This window comes from Cornus florida, unplaced genomic scaffold (genome assembly GCF_030987335.1).
Source record: "Cornus florida cultivar Cherokee Brave unplaced genomic scaffold, ASM3098733v1 CherokeeBrave_3.0.0_Hap2_Chr07, whole genome shotgun sequence".
Lineage (NCBI taxonomy): Eukaryota > Viridiplantae > Streptophyta > Magnoliopsida > Cornales > Cornaceae > Cornus > Cornus florida.
The window spans coordinates 29,437,422-29,458,850 of NW_026775577.1; the positions used below are offsets into that span (position 1 = coordinate 29,437,422).

At 37.4% G+C, this 21,429-nt stretch overlaps 1 protein-coding gene across 2 annotated transcripts; it reads right to left on the reverse strand.

The window, feature by feature from the left end:
• Nucleotides 1–3,877: 3,877 nt before the first annotated feature.
• LOC132266913 (RNA-binding protein L) lies at nucleotides 3,878–17,982 on the reverse strand. Of its 2 annotated transcripts, none has more exons than XM_059767932.1 (10): nucleotides 17,638–17,982; nucleotides 15,798–15,860; nucleotides 14,722–14,806; nucleotides 14,548–14,619; nucleotides 14,208–14,280; nucleotides 13,927–13,978; nucleotides 7,503–7,612; nucleotides 7,347–7,416; nucleotides 4,305–4,413; nucleotides 3,878–4,167 (listed from the first exon to the last, which is right to left on the reverse strand). In XM_059767932.1, exons 1-9 carry the CDS (start codon nucleotides 17,938–17,940, stop codon nucleotides 4,312–4,314), a joined length of 930 nt encoding a protein of 309 aa, XP_059623915.1. In that variant the 5' UTR covers nucleotides 17,941–17,982; the 3' UTR covers nucleotides 3,878–4,167; nucleotides 4,305–4,311. The 2 variants fall into 2 exon arrangements, with proteins under 2 accessions (XP_059623915.1, XP_059623914.1); XM_059767931.1 differs by having other exon boundaries at nucleotides 4,305–4,390; nucleotides 17,638–17,981.
• Between the last annotated feature and the right edge of the window lie 3,447 nt (nucleotides 17,983–21,429).

The window sequence follows — 21,429 nt, forward strand, 5'->3', positions numbered from 1 at the left end:
ATCTGTATCTGTGTTCGTGTTTCTTAGTCTCTCTCCCTTACGGTCTTACCCATACAGAAACCACACACACAAATATCCACATAAAATTAGCAGCCGTCCAATTATGAGATTGAAAGTCTAAAATTAGGTGAACTAAAACAATGAATGGGCATGGACTTGACTATTGAATTTGTTGACTCTCTATTCAATCATATATAGTTGTTCGTTAACGGCTTTAAACAAAAGAAAGTTGTTATGATGAGGACACCTTTACGGTGAGCTCGCATCACAAGCATCATCATCATAAACTTGCTTTACCTATTATTATTATTATTATTTTTCCCCTGTCCAAACATTGTTGCTTTACACAAAATTTATACACATAATACATTTGTTGCTTTACACATTTTTCTTTTTTCTTTTTTCTTTTTTTTTTCTGTCCAAACATTGTTGCTTTACACAAAATTTATACACATAATACATTTGTTGCTTTACACATTTTTCTTTTTTCTTTTTTTCCTGTCCAAACATTGTTGCTTTACACAAAATTTATACACATAATACATTTGTTGCTTTACACATTTTTCTTTTCTTTTTCCTGTCCAAACATTGTTGCTTTACACAAAATTTATACACAAAATTCATTGTTGCTTTACACACAATTTCTCTCCAAAAATGCAGTTAACTTGATTAGACTCGAGAAAAAGAGATCATTTTAGGGTCCATCCTACCTGTCTTATTTCACTAGAAGCTTCTCAATATATATATGAGTAATGATAGGGGAATCGAAAAGATATCTCCAAATTAATACTGAATTTAACGTGATTGGCTATACTTATCACGTGTTAAACAATTATTTTTTAGAAACTGTTTAAGTAGATGAGGTGGACAAAAACATGTCAGATTCGGAACTTATTCGGAAAAATCATTCGGTAACCCTATCATTTTTCTATATATATATATATAACAACAGTCAATAATTTTTCCCCCTTTTCCCAACTAACTACTTATATATATATACCTTATATTTTCATTTAAGACAATATGTATTCATGGAACTCATCATAAAATTTTAACCCGACAGTCAAGCTATTTGCCGCAACCTTCCTCCTTTATTAATAAATCAAAGGTGGAGTTATATATGTAAGTAATAATATAGGGTAATAACTTATACATATGGGAGGAAGGAATTTTATCATCGGTGGGTCCATTCCAAATTGCCCCACTCTGGATTCAGCTCTCTGAGGTTAAGGCGGATCATTTATCACAAAAGGTAGGATAACGGATTGCAAACTCTTTTGGCCGATGCCTCAAAGTTGAATTGAGGGGCAAGAGTCTTGCTGAAGGAAATGAGAAAGGGATGGCAGATAGCAGGGTGCTGCGGATTAAAGTGGAGTTGGATGTGTCACAATCTCTTTGACAACATGTGGTGTTGTATAGCCCGACAAGAGAGGCTTCAGTGGCCCAAATCAGGTATGAAAAATTATCTTCTTTTTGTTATCGATGTGGTGTGATTGGGCATCACTGGAAAGTCTATCAGGTGGAAGGAGGTGCTAATCTTATGGGTTTTAAGGAGTATGGGGGTTGGCTTGGAGTCGAAGGATTTATTGGTAGGGATTTGTGGCAGAATGAGAAGGATGGGGGGGATAGTCGAGGTGATAATCTTACCAAAAAATGGCTTTACGTGGATGATGCCGATTCTGAAGGGGGGATGATGTGGGTCAATCTCCCTCATCCTCTCTAACTCGGCCTTTTCCAAAGTGGCCTGGTGACTCTCCTGGTCTGTTTAGGAGTCATATCGGTCCAAGTTCATTTGTTCCTAGACCTTCGTTGCAACCACCGGTGGTAGCTTTGTCCTATGTGGGGGATCCAAACCGGATGCCTGGGGGAGAGGGTCAGGGGGAAGGTTCTACTAGGGCTGTTGGTTTGAATTCTAGGCTGCCCTGGATCATCATGGTACAGGAGTGGTGGTGGATTTTACCCATGGGGGGACCAGTTGCCTGTTCCTGAAGGAAGGCAATTGATCGGGTCCTCCTCACAGAGTCATGTTGCTTCAATGCAGGTGGATGATGTTGATACCGTTGCTCCGGTCACGTCTCCTATTAAAAGTCGAATCTTACCTTTGGAGCGTTGGGACAAGTTGATCAAGGAAAGGCAGAAAGGCAAGGCGAAATCCTCAATAGGCAAAGGCTCATAATCTGACTCATCTGCCACTTCCAATAGTCAGGGTTCTTCACCAGCTAAGAGGGGTCAAAAAAGGCGTCAATCAATTTCCGAGGGATCTACAGGGGCTCAGATACAGGGCAATAAGAGGCGGAAGGGTATGGTGGGTGATGCTATAAGCAAGATGGCGTCGTTGAGCCCCCCTAGTAGCTTGACTGGTGTTAATTCTACTTCCTCAGGGGGTTTGGGTCTACACTTGACTGATTCCTTCAATTCTGACTCCTCCCAGTTGTTCGCTACCAAAATTGCAATGTTAATGGGTGCAGGACGGTCTCCTAATTCAGAAATTGCTTAAGCTTCGGTTCTCATGACGACGGTCATGTCTTAGCTTTTGCTTAGATTTCTTTGGAATCGTCTTGTTTGTTTTTCATATGTGGTTCTTTAAGACGGCTAGGTTTGTTTGCTTGGTGAATGGCTGTTCATGTAATGGCCTTTTGGCTTTTCTTGTCGGGACCCAAAAAAAAAAAAAAAAAAAAATTTGCCAAAAAAAATCAATATTTTTCAAATTGAGCAAATATGGTCTCAATTTGAAGATTGAAATACCTAAAATGTCCTTAAAGTAAAATAATAAAAAATTAAAACAACAGAAATTTTATTGAGGTATTTTGGAGTTTGTATTTAAAATAAAATAAAAAAAAAATGGTCAAAATTGACAACCAGTGGCAATTTGCTACAAATTTTCAAATTATTGGAATTTATATGCACATACGAGAGGGCAGAAGTAATTCTTGCACATTTTTTTATATATATAACAGGGTTTTTTTTCCAGCAATTTAATCTTATATATATATATTAAAGGGAAACAAGAATGTAGATTATATTACCCTATCATTTGAACCAAACGCAAGAGGATGAAGCTGAACAGTTGTTCCATGTTCAAAAGAATGACAGCAGGCCACAAGATTAAGAAAGCAATTGGTGCAACTTTGTGAACGGAGTTGTTTTGAGCACGATCGTTTTGTCTTTGAGCTGATTGATTAGACAAGAAATGATTCAGACAGCAGAACCAAAACACAATTTCTAACCATCACTTTCAATTCCCACATTTCAATTCCATTGCCTATGTTGACATGCCCACTCAGGTAGAGAAAGAACACAATGTAGTGAGCTGGCCCAGTTCACCCACAACCCACGCCCCTTTTGCACCCCATAAACACAGTACAAAGATCGTAAAAAAAACTCAACCATTTTCAGATATATATATAAATATATATATATATATATAAAGGTGAACAAAAACAAATCTGCCAAGAAAATGAAGAATGCCTGCATCAATGGACATTAGCGTAGATAGTATCATATATATATAAATATATATATATATATATATAGGTGAACAAAAACAAATCTGCCAAGAAAATGAAGAATGCCTGCATCAATGGACATTAGCGTAGATAGTATCATCTCTCCTTCCCGAAGAAAGAGTTCCAGAGTTTTGAGTCTGTCACACAGCAATTTTGTGGGTAGGTGCATGTTTGCTTAAACTTCCAACCAAAAAAACGAAGAAGAAATGAAGAATACTTATTATAGCCTGCAGTGGCTTTAATCGCTTCCATTCATCCTTTTCAACATAAGAGTTCCTCTTTATTGTCTTTCAAAATTTTCACTTTCCTTTCCTCTCTCCTAACATGATCACCACGACATGTATGAGAGAAAATTCTTCAACAAACCCTAGTAGGATAAAGTAGTTATCATATGGATCATGGCCTTCCGATGAGAAGGTTGAAAAACTATATAGTGTTTGTTTAACAAGGCACTGTGATTTGGGGAAAAGCTAAAATAAATACCAAATTACAGTTGTGGCAAGCATTCAATCAACCTATTTATTCATACAAATCCATTTGTAATGCACATTTACTTGAACGATGACCACACAGGACAGTTGGCCATGTTTTTCCTATTCCTTATTGTACTTGAATCTACCTTGATTTCTTACTGCGCATTCCCATCCGTGATTTCGCATATCTGAAATTCTGGTTAAGCAAAACCTTCGTGGCACAAACAAGAATATGATGAATAAAGGTCACATTAAAAACTTAACACGATGAGTGAGGACACTAATATAAAATAGGGCAATAAAGAAATGGGCTTCCAAAGGATACTCCAGCCTCATACCCTCACCAGGTGGTGATGAGTAGAGAATAGTTCCTTGAAGATGGTTTCTTGCTTCAGTTGAACAGGCAGTATCCTGCACATACAGTAGGAGCATGTCTTGGTACAAAGAAAAAACAGAATTACGGATGGCAAAGGTAAGCCTCAAGTGTCTTTCTAATAATCATCCAAACAACACAAATGAAATTTAGAAGGACAAATTTGCCTTCCCAATCTATGGAGATTGATTAAAAATACAAAAACCAGCTCCAAATGAATGGAAATCACTCTTGCTAGGTTTACTGTTTTTCATATTTGTAACATCTGTATTCTGTCGACTTGGGACGTTTTTGTTCAAAATCAATTTTCTCTTCCTTTTTCCTTTCCCCCGGAAAGTCAAGCAAGTCTAAGCGAGTTACAGTGATTCCCAACATGAGAGATTCTATTTAACTATTTGTGCAAAATCATTCAGCCCAATATATGGTGCATTTTGTGCTAATACAAATGTATTTAGCACGAATTACAGCTCTACTCATAAGACGCGTTGATGCATAAAACCTGATCATCTGCTTCGAAGACCACAGTAACAAATATAAAGAGCTAACCAGTTAAACCATTTATACACGATTAATTTCACAATTTGGTTTGGGATTTGATCAACTTTTTGTCCTCTAAACCATGAACCAAACTGATCCTAATGGTTCCAACATTTTTATAACTGGAACTGAACTGTTGGTGACACATAACTGAACAAAACCAAAAGGTTCTGAATGGGTCATGGTTTAGATGGTTCCTCTGTGCATCCCAAAATTAAGGAAAATAAGTGAAAAGCCTGAAGGAGCTCCTTCCAGACAAAAATTATTACAGTAAAAAGAAGGAATATAAAATAACAAATGCATCCGGAATGATTTTTAACTTTTATTAAGCTTGGCAGACCTAAGAAATCATTTTTATTAAGTTTAGTAGACCAGAGAAAATGAATCATCAGCACCATTACCCCTAAGCAAGGCAATCCAATTCTAAGGCTTCAAATCTCAGGATCTAAAAAACTCACTTCACTACTGGAAAGCAAGTCAATTATATCTTTTAATCAAAGGATACTTCCTTGATGCAAGCTGGATTTGAATCAAATTTAGGGGAGAGTTGGGCAATATACCCGTGAGGTTGAGAAAGCTGAGAAAATGAAAATTGAGAGAAGCAACTATATTCTTGCCAATCAAGATTCTCGTAATTAAGTGAAAAAAACACATTTCATCATAGGATTCAGGATTGCTAAAATACTTTCCATGCACAGAGCAACTTGTTTATGATACGGGCCTTATACTGAACTGTAAGCATAGAATTTTTTTCGCCAGAGATCACCCGACCAGTTTGAATAATGCAAGATATAAAGCCCTTTATTCTACCCAAGGCATACTACAACTAGTCACCACGCTTTTGCTTCCTACTTTTCCGTGTCACTGGATTTCCCATCAACCCAGTAAATGAAGGAATGAAATATAGATATCAACAGAGATTTGAGGGTCCAAAAGCAATTTACTTAATAAAGATGTTGATATAGGTATTAATTCGATAATAATGCAAAACAAGCAAGCATAGGATGCAAAAAATTCCCATTAGATTCAAAGAGCATCAAGCATCATAATACCACAATATTTAACCATCTAAATATCTTATAATATTCACACATTACCCAGTCACATGTAAAAGACAACACGACCAGATCAGTACCCATGAAATTCTTAGGGGAATTGAAACTATCGTCCCTACCTCAACCAGGTTAGGAGAGCTTCCAGTGAATAAAAAAAATCCAGTTGACATGCTATCTGATATATAGTTTATTTGTTTTAAGTATGCACTAAATAGGCAGGACAAATAGGAAAAATTGAGAGCGCAACAAAAGTCAGTATCTCATCATCTACTGAATCGGATATATGCCATAATTTATCCAAAACATGCAAAGAATAGAGATTGCACTTTCTAGACTAGATTTAGAACCATGGGTAGGTAATGGACATTCAATTAGATGAACCACTCACTCAGAATCTAAGAGACTTGCGTTTCCAAGCAGTTGAAAATCAAAGACCAGTGTAAAATCATTTTAGAATCCACTATTAAAAAGAAAATTGTTCACAGGATAGAAGTAATAATAATAATAGCAAAGGCAATTGATGGACCTACTATGTTATCACTTATCAGTATGGCCACAGCCTCAGACTTGCTCAGAATCTCAATGACCTCACCATTATCCCAATCATCCAATTAACTTTCAAAATTGTGTTACAATTTACAACCCTGACTCATAATATAATAAGCAATGAGAAAATCAACCCCAATGAATAAGGAAGACCCATCAGATCTTCAAAAAACTGTTCCAAAACTCTAATGAAGGAGTTATATTAGATTGGATAATCACCGGTATAAAGAACAGAAGCGCATATGTTTGACTGCATTTGAATTCCAATTAAAGAAAAAAGGTGAGCAGTTGAATGTACACCAAACTGCTTCTTTGTACCTTGTAATCAGAGCTGGCGGCAATTAGGATACCTTCATTAAGTTAAACAACATTATAAGGGCCTTGGCAACCAACCCTTTGGGTTACAACTCTATGAGGCACGTATAGGTTGCAGCATCAATGTAAAGGAAAGTCCTAAATAAATCTGAACCTAGGATTTTCTTATCAAGGACAATTTAGCTCAGCCCCGTCTGAAGCATTGAGAACCAGTCCTACAAGCTGTTTACGGTCCCAAACCATTTCTTGTCTGACCTCACAAAGGAACACGAATTCAAATGAGGATATTAAGATTTTCCCTTTTAAGCAACTTAAAAGAGAATAGAGTCCTGTTTGCACTTGATATTCACACACACACACAAATAGATATATCAAAATTGGAACTAACCTGACCATACAAAAGCAAAAAGTATTACGGAAACCAAGTTATCAATTTAACCTTTATAAAAAATAATAATAATAATAAGGCCACAACTCTTTGTCAAATACATTCTTTTAACACCGGCAAATTAATTAAGCAGAATAGAGAAAAGTGAAGTACCTGAAAGTCAACGAATGCAACAGGAGCTCCATATGTACTCTGCATCTTCAGTTTCAAGAATCCAGGATATCTGAGAGGCCAAAACAAACAGAAATATAAGTCCCAAGTCCTATGAACTTCAAAAAATAGGAAAAAACAATAAAGTAGTCTCCAAACCTTGAAAATACTTGAATTAGCTCTTCCTCTGTACAAGTAGGCCCTAGACTAGCAACAAATAGTGTCGGACATGGGGTAGCATTGTGCGCAATATGAGCTGCTGCAGTGTTCTGTTAATGCATGGAAAAGTCCTCAAAAATATGCAAATATGATAGTAAAAATTCAAGTGTGCATTAAATACCATTTAAATAGGGAGATATCGTTATCCAAATATAAAAGGATGATAAGAAAATCAAGGAAACAATGAAACAATGAAAAATTATGCTACAACTAAATGTCATTCGAAGTAGCCTTGGGATGTAATCTTTTATGTTGTCTGGAATCAATCTTTAAAGTAACCTTTGGATGCACAGAATTGGTTTAACAAGGGAGCAAGGAAGAAGAATATCTTCCACGTCAACCAAATTGCACCTCAAGTCTTACAGAATTTGGAGGTAGAAACCATCAATGAAACCAGTATACTGTCTCCATGAGTTTGATGGGTACTATTATCTAAACTTCCTAGTTCCTAAGGACCCCTTGAGTAAATGCATGGAAGCATTGATTTGGTCACTATGTCATGGGGATAGAGAATTGAACTATCTTCAAATTAATCAGTGTGAATCAGATCTATTTCACACAAGTACTGGGGTTGTATTGTCCTTGTTAGAATGACAAAGAGGTCAACTACTTCTAAAAAATGGCAAAAACATCTCGTCATAGAAAACACAGATTATCAAGAACATCAATATCTAAAATACATTGACTAGAAGTAGTATTATAACACTGAAGGGGGTAGCTTTTCAGTGCATGTTAAGTGTACTTCTGATTTCAAGCAAGTAATTTTTTCACAAGGAAAATAAATTAAAAAAGGTGAATTACCCTAACCCCCTTTGAAGTTTCAAGTAATCACCCTCTGATGAATTTTTTGGAAAAATCACTTTGATACCCCTATTAATAACATAAGACTGACTAGTTGTAATTGGAAAATCCCTTTGCTAACATTAATATCATTGTAAACTGTTTTCCTGATGTAATAATAAGGTGATGCGGGATAACTAATTTGCCTTTTCTTCTTTCTTATTTCTTTCTAACACCCTTTTCTTTCTTTAAAATCTCTGAGACATCTGATATTTTGCCTCTCCTTCAACCCCTCATCATTGTCCCAACAACCACTGCAAAGAAAACCTCTGCCATCCTCCATGTTCCCTCTCTGGAAATCCACCTCTAAAACACTCTTCCTCAATCCCTTATCTCTGTCTCTCTTCCAAAATACTATAATCAAAGGAAGAGACGCCTGATTGTGATGAGCTCATGCTACATGTGAAAGAAAGATGAAGAGTCGTGCATAGTCCGGTGACCACATCTGATATTTTGCCTCTCCTTCAACCCCTCATCATTGTCCCAACAACCACTGTGAAGAAAACCTCTGCCATCCTCCATGATCCCTCTCTGGAAATCCACCTCTAAAACACTATTCCTCAATCCCTTATCTCTGTCTCTCTTCCAAAATACTATAATCAAAGGAAGAGACGCCTGATTGTGATGAGCTCATGCTACATGTGAAAGAAAGATGAAGAGTCGTGCATAGTCCGGTGACTTGGGATGTATGGTCCATGTTTTTTACCATATTCGGTGTTTATTGGGTTATTCCAGATTCCACAGAAGGCAAGCTCAAGGTTTGGTGTGGTTGTATAGCAGGTTTGAAAGTCCGAGATGCTTGGAGGTCCACACCTCTTGTGTGTGGTGGGGATTGTGGTGTGAACACAATAGAAGATCTTTTGATGGAGTGGAGACTTCTATTTGGATGCTAAAGCATTCCACATTAAGTTCTTTATTCTTTTGGGTTCGACCATTCGGGAGAGAAATTGTAAATCTTTGGAGGAAGTTATCTTTTGTGGATAGGTTGAGAGGCTAGTGAACCTTGGTAGGCTTGTGTAGTTGTTATTTGGGTGTGCACCCTAGTTGAGCACCTTTTTAGTGAGTTTAAAATAAAATAAAATAAAATACAACACAGATAACTAATAATTTATAAATCAAGCACAAGATCATCTCCCAACTAAACCCCGACACTGCTCTCATCTGCACCACCTCCCTTCTCAAACTCCTCAGTGTCACCGCCCCGCCCTCTTTCTCTCTCAGACTATCTGTGGGTGATCACACCACTACCTTCTCATTCTCATCTTGTAAAGACAGACAAAAAGAGCAGCATCCATGGCTCCCAAAATATTCAACCATATTGTATGAAATTGAAGAAAGACTGGAAAATGAATTTGATCGCAAAACATCCATCTCTTTTTGGCAACATAAAACCCAAGCGCATTACCCACCATTTAAACATTAACCCATCTCTATTGAACCATCATTTCGTTCAATGAGGATTCAATCTGTTCAGTTTCAAATCCTGATGGCATCAAAAATCAGGGTTTCCCATCTTGGGAACAATGACAACAATCTCGATAGATGCATTAAATCATTAATTATCCCATGGCATTCAAACAATAATACAACTTCCAAAAGAAAATTCATTTGTAATTAAAACCGGCACAAACACCCTTACCACCATGTCCTCCCCCTCAACAACCTATTAAACACCACCAACAGCGAGAATTCACCAAGAAAATTCAAATTATCAAGCGGGTTCCACCACTGACAATTCTCTATCTAAACCTTCTCTTCGCTTTCTTTTTCCTTTACCACAGACCCATCATCACAGTCCATTTTGCCACTGCGGTCCATTATTTCTCTCTTTTTGGACCCTCATCTTTTCTCTCTCACTTCCTGTCTCTTTTTTTTTTTTTTTTTGACAAGTCTCTCTCACTTCTTGTCTCTTAGAGCAACTCCACCAGCATCTCTAAAATTAGGCTCTCTGAATTTGCCACGTCAGCATTTTCCAAGCACCATGTCAACATTTTGGAGTCTCCAAATTTTAGCCATCGCATGTACTCCAATGGTGCATTTTCGCTCTTCAAAAATATTAATATTTTTTTAATTTTTAATAAATTTCTTTTTTTAACTTTTCCTAGCGGCTATATTTCTGATGACTATATCATAGCATGTCTAACAGTATACATTTTCAGCGATTTTGGACCTTTTTGGCCAACCAGCCTACTCCAATGTGGGTCGCCAAAAGTGGGCCAGGTTTTTTGGATTAGGGAATGGGTCGCCAAAAACGGAAACCGTATGGCGATCGCGGCCTGCCACACACGGGCCCGCTTGTTTTTTTTTTTTACTTTTGTGGCCCAAAACACTGTAGCCCATAAACCACTTTAAGGGCGTGTTTGGCTGGGAAAAATTTTCAAAAAACCAATTTTTTTTTTTTTTTTCCCTTTTTTAGCTTTTGTTTTTTTCTTTTTTTTTCCCTCAACAAAATTGAACCAAAGAGCCGTTAAGACACTGCCTTATAGGCTTTTTTGGGCAAAAAAAAGTTTTTAAAAAATGGAGAAAAGTGATTTTTTTCCTTTTGTAAATTTTCAATGTTCCTATCGACATTATAGCCGTTTTAGGCACTGTTTGGCACCCAAACAGTGCCTTAACGGCTATATTGGCACGAAAGCATATTTTTAATTTTTTAATTTTTATTTATTTATTATATATATATAGATATTTTAAAAAACCTTTCATTTTTCCTCTATAAGTACATCAACCCCTACTATCATTTAACCCATCTATACTCTCTACCCTTTCAACCTACAACTATAACCACCAAGTCATGTTCTCAATCTTTTATTTATATTTTTAATACTCAAGTTCAATTCCATGGATCCTCCACCACCATATTACAACTACAACTCTCATCAGTTAAACCAATCAAATGATAATTTTTATCCCTTTTTACAATTTGTTAGAGAAGAACCTCAATTTCCGTCTCATCAACCTTCTCAGTTTTCCAACATTCTTACTAAAATGCCACAATCCAGCAACTCCCAACCTCCTAGAAAGCAAAGGGTTAGTTGGTCTCCTAATTGGTCCACAGCTGGAGATGAGACTTTATGTTATGCGTGGATGGCCATTAGCTCTGATGCAGTCATCGATTTAGACAAACAAAAGATAGCGTTATGGAGCCAAATTCATAAAAGTTTTGAGCAACATATTAGTGGTGCTGGTACACCTAAAAGAGTTAGTAACGCCTAAAAGAATTGAGAAATGGACAAAAAAGCCTTTAAGGAACTGCTTGTGTCAGCCAAACAGTGCCTTAACGGCTCTTTGGTTCAATAATGTTGAGGACAAAAAAAAAAAAAAAAAGAAAGCAAAAACACTGATTTTTGGAATTTTTTTCCGAGCCCAACACGCCCTTAAAGTGGTTACTGGGCTACATTATTTTGGGCCACAAAAGTTATATATATAAAAAAATAAAAAGCATGAAGACCCGCGCGTGGAAGGCCCGCAATCGCCATATGGGTCGCCCTTTTTGGCGACCTATTCTTCGATCCAAAAAACCTGGTCCACTTTTGGCAACCCGCATTGGAGTAGACTGTGTCGCTAAAAAGGCCCAAAATCGCCGAAAATGTATATCGTTGGACATATAAAGGAAGGAAATATTAGAGAGTGTAGGGGGATGGTGGTGGATTGGGATTGGGGGATGGTGGTAGCAGCATGCGGTGGGGGTAGTGAAATATATCTGTAATATATATAGTATAATATTTATATCATATACAAATATAATATATAAATATATTAAATTTCCAATTCTATATTACCATAGAGAAAAAATTATACATATATATATATATATAGAGAGAGAGAGAGGGGGGGGGGGGGTGGCGAAGGAGGGAGACGGTGATTATGGGGGTATGAGAGGGAGACGAGAGAGAAAAGGAGAGGAGAAAATCGTCATTCAGAGTAGTGTGTATGTTTACTTTTTTTATTTCACTAAACATAACAGCATTGTTGACATTTTACAAAAGATTCTTTAAAAGACCTGATGGTCCCTTAATAGAGTGGGGGTATCTTTACTTCCACATAAACAACAAGAGGCTGACATACCACATTTTTTCCTGAAAGTTTCATAAGATAGTGATTACTTGAAACCTCAGGGGAGGTCAAAGTGATTTACCCATAAAAAAAACTTATATATAAGTCATTCCCCAAAAGTTCTAACGAATGGTTCAACCTTCGTGGTTCCTTCTCAGTTATATTTCAGAAAAGAGAATAAAACGAGGAGTAAGCAGAAGCTGAGTAAACACTAAGGCTTCCTCTCACAATCAAATTACAGAAATACTGAACAAAAATTTAGAACTCTTCGAGAACATTCAATTATGGATTCAAGAAACCTCTAACCTTTCAAATATCAAGTGATAATCCGCATAGATAGATCAACAAACATTACAGGTGCCGGAGCTTTACTTCTCATTTTAAATGAAGATTACAAAGCTATTCATATTGAATTTGTCATGCAGCACTATCAGACAGCTGGCCCTGAACCCTTTATTTAGCTAAACTTGCTAGCCTATACTCGTCCCATAACTCAGAAACAAAACTTTTAGTAATAATCAAAAGGTTCAGAACCTTTCTTATATCACAGGGAACATTTTCTCAACCTGTTATAATCTACCAATAGTTTCACCTTCAAAAATCAAAGTGATCTAAAACATCTCCACAAAAATTCAAGCTATGATGTTCAGTTTGTCAGGGAATTCTCATCACCGTTGAATTGAATTCCTGGACGGAAGTTTCGGCTCATTCAATAAAAGGACAATATCTAGACAAATCCTACTAAACCGGACATTTAAAAAATTCTATTACCCTTCCTCTTCTGAATGAAACCCATTTTAAGCTTTTCAACAATTCTCTTTTCATCTTACTTCTCAACAGTATGGGCTCACTTCCCTTGATTTTTTTCAATGTTTATAACTACATGGTTTTTTTTCCCCCTTATAAGTGATCATAGTTAGAAGTACACTATACTTCACCAGAAATATATTTAGTGAAGGAGTAGAACAGCAAATTAAAAGTTAACCAAACTCAAAAACTATTAGTTGCAATTTTTTTGATAAGTGAAGAAACCCATTAAGGGTGCAATCCATGTAAATACAAGGTATACAACCTCCACAAAAAGTCAAGGGCAGAAACTCATATCTCCCAAGAACTATAAGAGCATCAACAGTGTCTTCCTTTTCATGACAGTCAAATAAATTTTAAAAGATCTAAATTTGGTTTTGCAAAAAGCTAATTTTAAAATGAATAAAAAGATTCTAATGCTGGAAGATGAAAATAAATGAAAAATTGAAATGCCTCTCGGTCGAAAAGAGAGATATACTTTTGAAGAAAGCAGAAATTTAAGGAATGATGATTTACAACTTAGCAAAAGCAATAATAATAATGATGATCGTACTTGAAAAATTGACTCATACAATTTCTTACCAGAATCAGAATGAAAAGGTTTAAATAATTTATAGGAACTGAACTGACTTGGAAGATAGAAATAAATTGAAAAGTAACTTACTGATTTTGCAGGGGTTGTTTCATTTATAGCTCTACCATCAAAGTTTCCAGGACTGAATAATGAGCAAGAAAATAAAAAAATTAGATGAGTTTCAAAGAAGAGGTATCTTATGTAGCAGATAATGTACTCCAACTTCAGGGAATTGGGCATGCAGTAACTGCTTTAACTAGGCCACGGACCTTTCAGCTAGATGCAATCATTGCAAGTAAAAATAATGTGCTGGTTCAGATAGAAGTAATCAGTTCCAATTAATAAAAATGTGCTTAAGTAGTGCAGATGACCTTTGTGTAGGTGGATAACCAATCATGTTGAAAGCAGAATTACCCATTCCAGGCATGTGAACGCTGCCAACACCTGTTAGTGCCCAAGCGTGCAAAACATGTGCTATGTGAGCTTTTGGAATAATGTGTTCTGCATGTGACTAACTAACTAGTATCCCAAGTAAGAGATCAGAAAAGAACCAGGTGGTGTTAGGAAAGTTTAGCAATCGCAGAGAGAGAGAGAGGTAAGAAGAAAGAAATTAAATCTACTCCGCATAAAATAATCCAGAATTTTTTTTTTTTATTGAAAAAATATATATACTATACAGAAAGAGCTTCTGATGGGAACGCCACATCTTACCCGCATCAGCACCACCCCATGAAAATGCAGCAGGTCCTTTAAATCTCTTGTCTGAACCAGGTCTTTCATCCTCTGATTTTTTTATGATCCACAAGTCCACAGAATTCAGTTTCCGAACAGTTAGCATGAAACAGAAGAAAGGTTAAAAATAAAAAATATAACTTGCAATTTTACCTGTTCTTGAGCGCTTAGATCTGGAATTAGATTTTGCAAGATCAATATATAAGGTCGACCCCTTCTCAAGGTCAAACACCATGCCCTGCAAACAAGATTTCAAACCAAGAGCTCTCAGTATGGCGCTTATCAGTGTTGTTAAAGGCGCGCCTAGGCTCGAGGCTCAGGTTTAGCGCCTGTTGTCATCCCAGGCTCACTGATGTTTACTAGGCGCGCGCCTCGGTTGCGCCTCGTCCTGTTTGTGAGGTGCGCCTAAGCGCACCTCACTAATATTTGTTTTAAAAAATACGATTGTTCTATTTCTTAAGCCAAAAAGGGTACTTTTGGCAACTTAATAAACAAAAAAGAAAGCTCAATCATACGATATAAGGAACTTTTGTTCAAAAGAATAAAAAAAAAATAAGAAAGCCCAAGAGTCAAAGTGTTAACCGAACAACGATAGAATGAGATTGTGAGACAAAGACGAAGCCCCAGTTGCAAAGATGAACGACACATTTTGCTTTGCCTTTCAAGAAAACAAATTTGTTCTCTGTTTTATGGTTGTTGGATGCTTGTATAGTTGATGGATTTACTTTTTTATATTTGATATTAATTTTTAGAATATTAATATGACTTATGAGATATGAATGTTACTATGGTAGTTTAAATTTTCAATTGTACGCCTCACTTCACTCAAGCGCGCGACTCGCCGTGCGCCTTGCGCCTAGGCTCCAAAGGACCTCAAGCGCCTTGGGGCGCCTTGGGCCTTTAATAACTATGGCGCTTATGGTCCTTGTATAGTACATGGAAAAGTGTACTGCTTTTAAATTAGAAGAGCTTTTACGTTTGCAAGCATTGTCAGCAAGAACATGAAGCACACAAATCTATATACAGCAGACTCCAAAATATTATCAAAGATTATCCATTAAGTAATACAATTTCAAATCAATATACAAACAACTAATGGCAAGATGTTCTTACATTCAGTGCATTCACCAAGTTTTCTGATTTTCCAAAAATTTCAAATCAATATACAAGTTTTCTGCGCATACAATTTCAAATCAATATACAAACAACTAATGGCAAGATGTTCTTACATTCAGTGCATTCAATGCTGCAACTGCTGACTGTTGGTCCATGAAGACAGCAAAAGCAAATGGCTGTGAACAACCCAAGAGCAATGTAGAGATCAGTAACCTCATTGAGAGAAATGGGAACTATATATGCAAGACTAGCTTCACAAATTTGTAGAGAGATGTGAATAGAAGTGTTTGCCAAACCATGATGAATATTGATACAGCTAAGTTTCACTAATATTTCCTCATCTTAAACCAAAAACAATACGCAAATAAAATTGACAACAAATGCGCAACTTAATTAAATAGAATTGAGGTGGTAATATTCTTGCAGATGAAGAAGCAAATATACTTTATATATAGAAGTCTCCGCGAACCAACACTAAACCATTATTTTTTTTTTTTTGTTTTTTTGACATAAGTAAATAGAGAAATGAAAGAAAGAGATGTAATGGCGTTTGGAGGCGGGTTTATGACGAAGGCTAAATGGGTAGTAGGCGAAAGGAAGTTTGGTCAAGACCAAAGACCACTTTCACAACTACAAACCCAGTTAAAAGCACAAAACCCGTACTATGATGCCATCATTTCCCGAGAAAGTAGTGAGAAAATTTTGCTGTGTAGGGCTTGAAGTAGCGGGGCACCAGTAGAGAACCTACAAGTTTTTCCAGAGCCACAAATATGCTAATGCATACAACTCTCCCCCTATTTGCATCAAGCCTTTTTCATTACTTCAATTCAACTTTTATTGTTTAAGCTCAAAATCACATTCTGTGTTTGTGTGTGTGTGAGAGAGAGAGTGAGAGTGCGAGACCCTAACCTAATATCTTTGGTATGGTTAAATCTGGACTTGTAATTGTTTTGTCCTATACATTTGGGCTAATACCAGTAAATAAGATAGAGGCCAAGGCAGCATTAAGCTATAAAAAGGGGTACATGACTAATACAGTAAAATTAAGTCGAATCAAATTTAGTGGTTGAACAAACCATAAAAACTGCATTGTATCAAACAAAGTGTTAGAAAAAGGTCATAATCTGTCAGCATTTAAATTCCTAATTTAATTCTCTTAACCATTTTCTGAAGTATGGAACTTTTAGGATCTCAAAAAATGGGTTTCTTTCAGTACTTCCTTGTCTAATGTGGTTAGGTCCCTATTTACTATAGCCATGCCAAAGAGTGGAGTGTTAGGTTAATATTTGTATGTTGGTGAATTCCGTTCCAAAGTTAACTTTTTTTGCTAGGGTATGTGAACAAATGTAAAGCGAGTCGTGTTGCCTGTTGGTCATAAGTCCTTGTCAATGGAGTTCAAGCACAAAGTGAGGATTGAAAATTGGGGATTGAAGCTACATTGGATTATCTTGACAATGTGCTTCATGAGGTTCAATTACACTTGGGAAAAGGTAAATGAGCCTTTAGAGAAAGACTCACATAGTTTAGAGCAACTTTTACCTAGGCTTCAATTATGGATAAAATTCAAATATTGAACTTAGATGATTTGGATAATTTCAAAAAGGTTACAGCTTTGGATTGTGAAGAAAATAAAATTCAAAATCCAAGCTCAAACCCTAGCTAATTTGGTTTGCAAACGAAACACCTACTGTAACCAAAAAATACCCAAATTTTCAATGTTCAATTTCGACATATCATCATGGTTATCAATAAGATTCAATATTTATTTGATATCAATTGGCAGCACTGAACAAGCCCACAAGCCCTTGAATCAAAACCGAAATCCAACCCAATTCATTTGCATCTAGGGAAATTTAAAGCTAAATACATGAAATTAAACACAACAATTGAACATGACTTTGACCACTTCAAAAATTTTAACAAACACAGCACATGGAATGGGGTTATAAGTACCTGTGAAGTAGAGGTAGCGGTTCGGAGGTGAGATGATTCGTAACCTGGGAACTCCCGAAAGAGATTGTAGATTTCTCGTTGCTTGACGTCTTCGGGAAGCCCAGCGACGAATAGGGTTCGGACATCGTTGTACGAAGGTTGCGGATAGTACGCAAGCGGCTGGTGAGGGTGGTACTGAAGAGGTTGAGGCACCGCCTGAGGCTGTGGTTGCGCTGCCCCAAGCGGTGGCTGATTAGGAGGTGGTGGGTAGTACGGGTAGTGGAGGCCCGCCGGAGGAGGGTAGTAGGCTGCCATGTCGTCCATTGGAAGCCAATACTCGATCAGTGTCGAAATCGAGCCCTAACATTTTGCCTCCTTTATGAAAAACATTCTGGGCCTGTTTCCACAAACCCAGGCCCATGCTAAAAGCCGATAAGGCCTGAAGTACCACTAGCCCGGCCTTAATAATTGGCTGTGTCAGTTGGTCTTCTTTGTTGTTTATGAGAGGGGTTTGAGTTGTGACACTTAAACCGAATTGTTGGAGTGAATTGTGAGATTGAATCATTTTGTTCGGTCATGTTTGTAACATATAACGAAAGGTAAAGATCTTAGGAAATATAAGTTTGGTGAGAGTTAGGCTTGATTGTAAAGTAATTCATGTTACATGTGATTTAAAAGTTGAAGTCTAAGACTCTAAAATGAATTTAGCATCAAATGGACTGTTCACATATACCATGGTCCTTATAATGATTGACTTAAGCCTATGACTCAGATGAGTTAAACTATATGGGTAAAATAGTCATTAAACATGCTGAAAGTCACTTTGAACCTAAAAATATTAAAATTCAAAGTTACAAGTGACTAACACGATTGACTCTAGACCAATTTCTCCTTTTAATAGGAGTTCTTCCTTTTCCATAGGAGCTTTCTCTGCTTGTCAGAGTAGATTGATTGGTGGTAGCCTTCTTTTTTCCTTCTCTTTTCTTGATCAATTTGGTGTTAGTTGTTCTTTATTCTCTCGTTTTTTTTATTTTCTGTGTGTCCCTTGTGCGTTTCGGATAACCATGACCTCTATGTCTACCGCCTGGTTATTGGGAACTTTCTTATCTTCTTGCAGATATGGTGGAGTGTTCAACCGTTGTTTGCTATTCGTTGTTCTGTCCCTTGGACTATCTACATATTGGGTTTTTCTTGGTTAGTTGGTTTTGGGGGTTTTTGGTTTATTTTGTTCCCGTTCTGCTTCTTCTGGTGGTTCAGCGATATGGTTGGGTGGCTGTTGGTGTTGCTTCTGGTCGGTCTTTTTTGGGGGGTCTCATTTATAGCGTGTTGATGGAGGGTTTCCTGCGTGTTGTGCGGTGGCTTCTTATTTCATTGGTGGGTTGTTTACGGCGTCGTTTACGGCAGTGGGTGATGATCAGTTTTCTTCAATTAAAGGTCTCCTCTGGTCGACATGTTTCCGGTCGATGGGGCTATCTGTTCTGTTTTTGGTTTGGATGATGTTTAGGGTACGAGGAATGGCGTCGTATTCCTTTGCTGGGATGGGGTTGAGGTCATAGATGTGTATTGCCAAAGATTTCTCATGGTCATTGGTGGGCCATGGCCATTTATACCCTCGAGCCCAGTGTTTGACGTTAATCCTTATCCTACTTCTCGTTTTCCGTTTCTCAAGGGCAGTTTTCAAGGTTTATTTGTTTTGTGTAGTTGGGGTGATGCAAAGTATCCCATACGTTTATGTCACTGATGTCATTACTTAGTTATTGCATTGGGTTATGTGGCTCCTTGATTTACCTCATCTTAAGTCGTCTTATATTGACTGGGAGCAAGAACAATAAGTTTTGGTGGTCCCAGTAGTTGGTGTAACGACCCACTCCACCACATAGTATGATATTGTCCGCACTGGCGAGCTACAGGTGCACAGTCCCACATCGCCTAGGTAGAGGAAAGGTGAAATGTTTATATATAAGTGTGTCATCTCCAATTGGTATGAGGCCTTTTGGGGTGAAGCCTAAGAGCAAAACCATGCGGGCTCAAGTCCAAAGCGGACAATATCATACCATGTGGTGGAGTGGGTCGTTACAAATGGTATCAAAGCCTGACCCAGCCGGAAGTGTGCCGACGAGAACGTCGGGTCTCTAGGGGGGTGGATTGTGATGACCTTGTGGGCGGGTGTGTTGTGGGTGGGTGCGAAAGACACTGTCAAGCTACCACACTGGCGAGCTACCGGTGCACAATCCCACATCGCCTGGGTAGAGGAAAGGTGAAGTGCTTATATGTAAGTGTGTCATCTCCAATTGGTATGAGGCCTTTTGGGGTGAAGCTCAAGAGCAAAACCGTGCGGGCTCAGGCCCAAAGCGGACAATATCATACCATGTGGTGAAGTGGGCCATTACAAATGGTATCAGAGCCTGACCCAGCCAGAAGTGTGCCGACGAGGACGTCGGGCCTCCAAGGGGGGTGGATTGTGATGACCTTGTGGGCGGGTGTGTCGTGGGTGGGTGCGAGAGACACTGTCAGGCTACCACACTGGCGAGCTACGGGTGCATAGTCCCACATCGCCTGGGTAGAGGAAAGGTGAAGTGCTTATATGTAAGTGTGTCATCTCTAATTGGTATGAGACCTTTTGGGGTGAAGCCCAAAAATAAAATTATGCGGGCTCTGTCCCAAAAAGGACAATATTATACCATGTGGTGGAGTGGGTCATTACAGTTGGTAAGCAAATTGCACACCTTTTAAGCTTAGGTTTAATCACGACTTGCGTTGTTGGTGGGATTGGGTCAGCCTAGTGCTCCAAACACCTTTTAAGCTTTAGGTTGTTATCACGACTGTTGTCGTGTCCTAGCTTAGTGTTGGGTTTATCTGTGGTTGGTTATATTGTCAGTTTTTGTGGTTCCTTGTTGTATGGATGTGTATCTGATGTTTGATGTAAGTGTCGTTTGGCGGTTCTTTTGCCAGGGTAAAAAAAATAATAATAATAAGTGACTAGCATGTCTACATGTGTAGTAGACGTCTTCATGGCCGCCTATTAGAAAAATGAACATAATGGCAAAGAAGTTAGAGACGTCTATGCCTTTATATTTCGGCCATAAATTACAAGTGAGAAGTTAGAAAAAAATAATAATAATAATAATAAATCTATACAAACGTCTATATGTTTGTATATAGAAGTTTATGCGCTTAAATATGCATATTCAACATTTATACATTATAGATGACGTACATGCCTTCGTGATTCAAGATTTAACCGAGAAGGAATTTTCTGAGCTCAACCCTAAATATGTCTACCTAAAAGGTTACATACGTCTCATAATAAAGTAAAAAAGTTCATAAATATCTATATGGATTTAGACAAACGTTAAGGGCCTGTTTACTAACGTTTTTACTTTCTTACTTTCGCTTTCTCGAAAAGTAAAATCATGATTTTGATTTCTTTGAGATGAAATAGAAAGTAAAATTATGTTTAGTAAATTGCGAGCTACTTTTGAAATTTGAAAGCAAAACACAAAAAGTGTGTTTAGTAAACTACTGTCTACTTTTGAAATTTAAAAGCAAAACACAAAAAGTGTGTTTAGTAAAAAATAATAAATTTCTGTTTTTGCTTTTGGTTCTTGAATTGCTTTTGGTTCTGATTTTGTTAAGATGCAAAATCAATATGTATAAAGAGAGAAATGGTTTGAAGTAGGCAATACACTCTAATCCATAATGTAATATTGATTGAACTTTTATATGCAGGAAATTACTGGAGTTTTCATGAAAAATTGCATGTTACACTATGCAGCCTACAGGATTATATACCTATTATGGGCTTTGGCAGAA

Coding starts and splice junctions, on each gene's coding strand:
- LOC132266913 (XM_059767931.1), bottom strand. CDS start 17,940: ATGGACGACATGGCAGCCTACTACCCTCCTCCGGCGGGCCTCCACTAC. Junction 14,281..14,547: donor ATGGGGTGGTGCTGATGCGG/GTAAGATGTGGC, acceptor GGGCACTAACAG/GTGTTGGCAGCGTTCACATG. Junction 4,391..7,346: donor TTGCATTCGTTGACTTTCAG/GTACTTCACTTT, acceptor CTGTATGTGCAG/GATACTGCCTGTTCAACTGA.